The 6,000-nt window shown below is 40.6% G+C and overlaps 1 protein-coding gene across 2 annotated transcripts in view; it reads left to right on the top strand.

Annotated features, from left to right (window-relative positions):
• Positions 1–5,770, top strand: part of sema3d (sema domain, immunoglobulin domain (Ig), short basic domain, secreted, (semaphorin) 3D) — a 32,113-nt gene extending 26,343 nt beyond the window's left edge. For both annotated transcript variants that reach the window (XM_058074723.1, XM_058074722.1), the window contains exons 16-18: positions 1,493–1,557; positions 1,668–1,807; positions 4,430–5,770. In XM_058074723.1, the coding sequence (XP_057930706.1) occupies positions 1,493–1,557; positions 1,668–1,807; positions 4,430–4,825 (601 nt within the window). In that variant the 3' untranslated portion in view covers positions 4,826–5,770. The remainder of the gene's footprint in view (positions 1–1,492; positions 1,558–1,667; positions 1,808–4,429) is intronic.
• The last annotated feature ends 230 nt before the right edge of the window (positions 5,771–6,000 follow it).

Here is a 6,000-nt window from a genome sequence, read left to right on the forward strand (position 1 = left end):
GCCGCTAATCTAAAATCCTCTCAGGTGACTTTATAAGTACTTTTGCCAGGCACTTTCGTCATGTTTGGTGCTTTAGAAACTCGACAACAGGTGGAGAAAGAAGTGATGTTTTTACATATAAAAAAGTAGCTTATGTTTTAAAATATGTTTTAAATAACTGGTAGGTTATCATGAATGTGAGTGTGAATGGTTGTTTTGTGCCATGTGATTGGCTGGCGACCAGTCCAGGGTGTACCCCGCCTCTTGCCCGAAGACAGCTGGGATAGGCTCCATCATGCCCGCGACCCTCGTGAGGATAAGCGGCATAGAAAGTGAATGAAAGGATAACCTTTGATTGTACATTTATTCAACCATCTTTTTTTCTTTGAATGAGATTTATAAGATGGGCTAAGCCGATGAGAGAAGCTGAATATATATACTCCATATGCCATGGCTGTCTGTGGTTGGCTGAGAGATGTGTAGTTGGCATCACACTTTCATACATCCTACTTTTCAGCTGCCATCAGGTAGAGTTCCCATTATACGTGATGTCTTTCATCTGACATCGAATGTGATGGGACAATTAATACTAAATGCAAATGTTAAATAGTGGTTGCAGTGATTGTTTATTGCATTGAAATATGCCTGACACTCTACCTGCATGTAAGGTTTTGGTGACGTGTGTGCACTTCGCCTGCGCCAAGAATAGACCAGGTCGGAGCTGGTGAGCTTTCAGTGCATCTTCAGCGCACTGTTTTGTCATGAAATTTTAAAATGTGGACACCTTCTCCTGGTGCACCGCAACGGCCATCTTGCCGCAGCTCAGTCTACCATAATACCAAATTGGCTGTGCGAAGTGGTGCGCAGCAATCTATAAACCACAAATTTATAGGTAACCAGTTTTAATAGGTCTCAATTATTTTTTATAAATGCCCATTTTGGGTTTTTGGTGTTCTGAGACTTTTAGTCAGATTTCCACACATATTTTATAGATGAAGCCCCTGGTCACCAGGTCACTGTTGTGTGTGAAGACATGCTTTGCCTTCCTTGGGGAGAAGTTGTTGGTGCCATCTGCTGTTTTGAATTTCTGAACCCTGAATATAGGACAACCCATCTCTTCCAGACTTTTATTTTCTTATAGGTCTACCATCTTATATTTTGGTGAATATATGGTACATGTACATAAATACAGATATTGTGAGTTTTATGCATTAGCTCCAAACATGATATATTAATGGTGTTTTTTCCACCTTGGCAGGTGTCTATGCTTCACTGTTAGGTCAATTTTTTTTTAACAATCCATATCTACAAATATGCTTCTGACATCACCTTTGAGACTTGTTTGATTTCGGGTGCTGAGTTCCAGAAGAGTTGGCATCTGTGTAATTTGTACATGATTCAGTGTTATACAGAGACGTTCGACAAGATTACACATAAAGATGTGAGACTTTAACCCTGGTTAAAAGTTGGTTAAACATTGGTTAAAAGTTATGGCACCACTTTCTTTTCCCAGGAGAGCCAGGAGACAGGACATCAAGCACGGGGACCCTGCCAGTCAATGTTGGGATTCAGAGGACAGTATGTAAACTTTATCATCATGTGTCAACCACACACAACCATACACATGTGTACAAACTGTACAATGATGGCTCATAAACTACAGTACCTTTGGATCATCTTTTCATCAGGTCTCGGGATGGGACAGGTTGAGGAGAGAGTTCTCTTTGGAGTTCAGAGCAACTCAACTTTCCTTGAGTGCATCCCCAAATCTCAGCAGGCCCAAATCCGCTGGTTTGTTCGAAGAACTGGATCGGAACACAGAGAAGAGGTCAGAGAGTGCGATTGTCAACACAGGCACACCCTAACACAGTTTTATTTTTACTAGTCTTGCCCTGAGGTTCACAGGTGGAAGGTAAAATGTTTTTTTTTTGCTTTACTTTGGTTTACTGGAGCTAAGAGGTTACATTTTTTTGTTCTGGTAAAGAGAAATTACAGGGCAAAAACATTTACAGTATTGCTTCAAAGCTTCCAACAAGATCGTATTTCATTTATATTGTTTGACTGATTGGTGGTCTGAGCTATGAATGCGACCCAAATCATATTCATAATCATATTCTTACACTTACAGAATATTTGAAGAACATAAAATACAGCACTAAATTCAATAATTAAATGAAACTAATAAAAAATAAAGCCAGCCTTTCAACCTTTCCATCTCGATCATAGGTCCACTACAGTGCTTTGTTATTAGTGTCACTTACAGAGGATCACCTGACCTGACAGTTGTGTGTACTATTGTGTTAAAGAGCTTAGTTATTTCCGAATGTCGGTGATGGAGGAGAAGACAGTTGAGTTTGTTGACGTTGCTTTTGAGATTGTTTATGTACCACCTCCTCCTCATCCAGTTAGATGTTACAGTACAATCGTTATCCTTAATAATGTTTGCGACAGTTAAGTGATTGATTGAGCATATTGTGTATTATTCCGCAGTGGAACTAGTTCTTGTGTTTACAGACCAAAATTACACGGGCGCGTCTATTTAACCACAAAATGCCATAAACCGAGGACACCTGTAACTGGTCATTGTCTAATCTAAATTATTCCAAACCTCCTGTTTTAGATGTAACATTATATATATTATTTCTATGGAAGACCAGACCCTGTGGGGCAGGTGGGCAGTGAAGGGGTAATTTAGTAATAATGACACTTCACTGAATGAAACCTGCACCCCCCTCCTTTATCTAAACACCCATTGTGAGTAACATCTTATCACTTACTTTCCACTACAGTTATTTACACCCACGGCCATATCCTCTTTCTCAGTGGTGAAAGTAAACACACAAGACAGGTGCAAGCACCACAAAAAAATAAAACCCACGTGTTCCTTTATGATCCGTCACTGCAGAAAGGCTTGTTTGTTCTGTGCGTGCATGTTTCTTTATTATCCCCCCACAGCGGAAATCATAACACAGTGATCCCTACGGACAGCCATGTGTTTGCTGGTAATGACACAATGGGGTGTTTTCTGTGTTTGTGTGTTTGAGTGTGTGATGATATGCGACCTATGGTGCTCTACAGATGAAGTGATGAAGGACCAGATGTATGGTTTCTTCCTCCCTCCCCACAGGAATGTAACATGATGGTCAGAAAAGGAGACGGTTTTGAACATTTAGATACACTATTACAACATTGGTTCTGTTGCGTCTGTGTAACAAATGGCCATGTGATCAAGAGAGCCGTTTTCTCACGCACCCCAATTTATTATTAAAAGTTCATTCATTCATTCATTGATTTTCTACCACTTATCCTCACGAGGACCCTGCTGGAGCCTATCCCAGCTGTCTTCGGGCATCAGCCAATCACAGGGCACATATAGACAAACAACCATTCACACTCACATTCATACCTATGGACAATTTGGAGTCACCAATTAACCTAGCATGTTTTTGGAATGTGGGAGGATACCGGAGTACCCGGAGAAAACCCACGCATGCAAACGCCACACAGAGATGGCCGAGGGTGGGATGAACTTGGGTCTCCTAGCTGTGAGGTCTACGCCCTAACCACCGTGCAGCCCATTATTAAAAGTTGTAAAAAATAAGTTGCACTGATAATGAATCAAGCTATACTCTTGTCAGATTATAAACAAAAAGAAGTAGAGAATGACTCAGATATGAAAAGCGCTACATTTTAAGACATATTGTCTCAAGGTACTTAGAGGTTTAATTTGTTTTTCAAGCTCAAAACATTCCAGTTGAAAGGAAATACATGTGGCCCCTATTCAGGCTTTTGTAAATAGTATACAAATATAGTTTATGGAATTTCCTGATTGAAGTTTTACTGTCCAACTCAAACTTCCAAGCACCAAGACAACCGTTTTTAATGGAACATACGTCAAACTTCGCACAGGGAAGAAATTCGTTCCTATCATTGAGAAGATGGCTCTGGTTTATGTGGGCCTAATTTGAACTCCCTGCTCAACTCCTGTGCTTCCTCACACTCCTCCACATGTTGCACAATTTCCCCACAATCTCTTCCCTCACAATCACATTTTGCCTCCAGTTGGCTTGTAGTATAAGCACCACTGACCGACTCTCTCCCTCCTCGTAAAACCCCGCCACAAATGATGTGAGCAGAACCAATTTGTCTGTGCTTCTCACACGATGGCTATGACTATTTATGCAAGCGGGTGTTCACCTCCTACAGACTGGAATGTTGGCCGGTTCAAATAATTCTCAAGAAAATGCATGGCCTATGAATATCCTCACGATTACTTAAAGCAAATGACATGCGGTGCATTTGGTATCTGGGACTTCAGTGGGCGGACTTTCTTAGGCCAGGCACTGTGAGAGCCGATATCACCAAAATAAATAAAGACATGAATAATAATGAAATAAAATAACACTTTGCCATTGTCTTCTTGACTAAAATGAACCTCCTGTTCTCACAGGTAAGACTAGATGATCGCATCATCCAAACAGATCGAGGCCTCTTGATTCGCTCCCTCCACGTCTCTGATGTTGGATTGTATGAGTGCGAAGCTCAGGAGCACACTCGTTTCACGCACACTCTTCGCCGCCTCACCATACAACTCGTGTCTCAAGGACAACTGGACAAAAAGACCAAGTCCAGCGAAGACCCCCTGGTGGAGCTAAAGCAAGGTCACCATTACAAAGACTACCTAAGGTTGATGAGCTCCCCTGTGGGATCGCTGGAGGACTACTGTGATTCACTTTGGCTTGAGAAAAGGCCGCCAAAGGCTAGAGGACGAGCTTTGGGAGTTGGAAAGTGGAAACACATCCAGGAAATGAAGAAGAGTAGGAACAGGAGGCACCACAGAGAGTGACTGACAAACTGTAGTATTGAGCAATGGGGTGAAAAAAATCAGACTGTAAAAGTTACATGAATTGCTTCACATATTCCACATGATACACAACTGACTGGTCATATTAAGTCCATCTATTATTTGATCATCGTAACACATTAAAACATTGTTTAATGAGTGAATCATGGGAAAATAGTCTCCTCTTGGTGATGGCAATGCATTCATGTTGAATGCCTGTAAATAGTTGTATAACTTGCACAGGATATAGTGTGCGAGATGTCCAGTGTAGTCTTATTACTTTAATATGTATTACTGTCAATATGATAACAATGAAGGCTGTGATGTCAAGGCCAGCCAGTATTATATTTTTCTACTAGTGTCTCTTTCAGTTTGACAGCTATTTAAATAAATATGTCTTGCGTGTCCACAACTAAAAAAAAATGGCTTGTTTCCAGTGAACAAATGCACGAAGTGTGCGGTTTCTAGAGCACCAACAGATTTAGAATGGGTTGGCATTTTTCCAGGTGTCCCAAGATAGCAACGTAGGTCCCTGAACGGTGTTCGTTGGGATGATTCAGGACCAGCTGCTCTCTTGTTTAATTAGAAATGCGAGTTTGCTAAAAGAGAGTGCAGCCAGAAAGAGTTCATGTATGAAAGCATGGGATTAAATGATGCCGTAGGGTTCCTATAATGAAATGAACTGAAGGTATAATTACATAATGATATAATTAATTATAGCATGATATGTATTTATTTAGGATTGTACATATTGATCAATACATAGACAAAAGCATGACAGTAACTAAACTTAATGTGTTGTACTAAGGCAGACATACATATACATACTGTACGTGATGCCAGTTCCAAACTGAAACACTGCAGTCAGAAAATCTTTATTTTTCATGATCCTCCACGGGGATTCTTCGTGTGCCTTGTTAGAAAGGCAATAAATATTTCAAGCACTTCCTCCATGTCTATTGTTTATTTATTGACTGGCCTCAAAGAACAAAAATACCCACAAATACCATGCTGCAAAGAAAATATCTTAACCCACAATTTGAAGATTTAATTGTCTTTTGTAGTTAATTCTCAGTGAAATAAGATGTCATCTGCCGTCTTAAAGATGAACGAGTGGCAGACCGAAGCAGCAGGAAAAGAAACAAGTCTGGCGGCAAAAAAGCGCAGCAGGAAAGGAA

This window comes from Doryrhamphus excisus, chromosome 6, assembly GCF_030265055.1.
Source record: "Doryrhamphus excisus isolate RoL2022-K1 chromosome 6, RoL_Dexc_1.0, whole genome shotgun sequence".
NCBI classification, from domain to species: Eukaryota; Metazoa; Chordata; class Actinopteri; order Syngnathiformes; family Syngnathidae; genus Doryrhamphus; species Doryrhamphus excisus.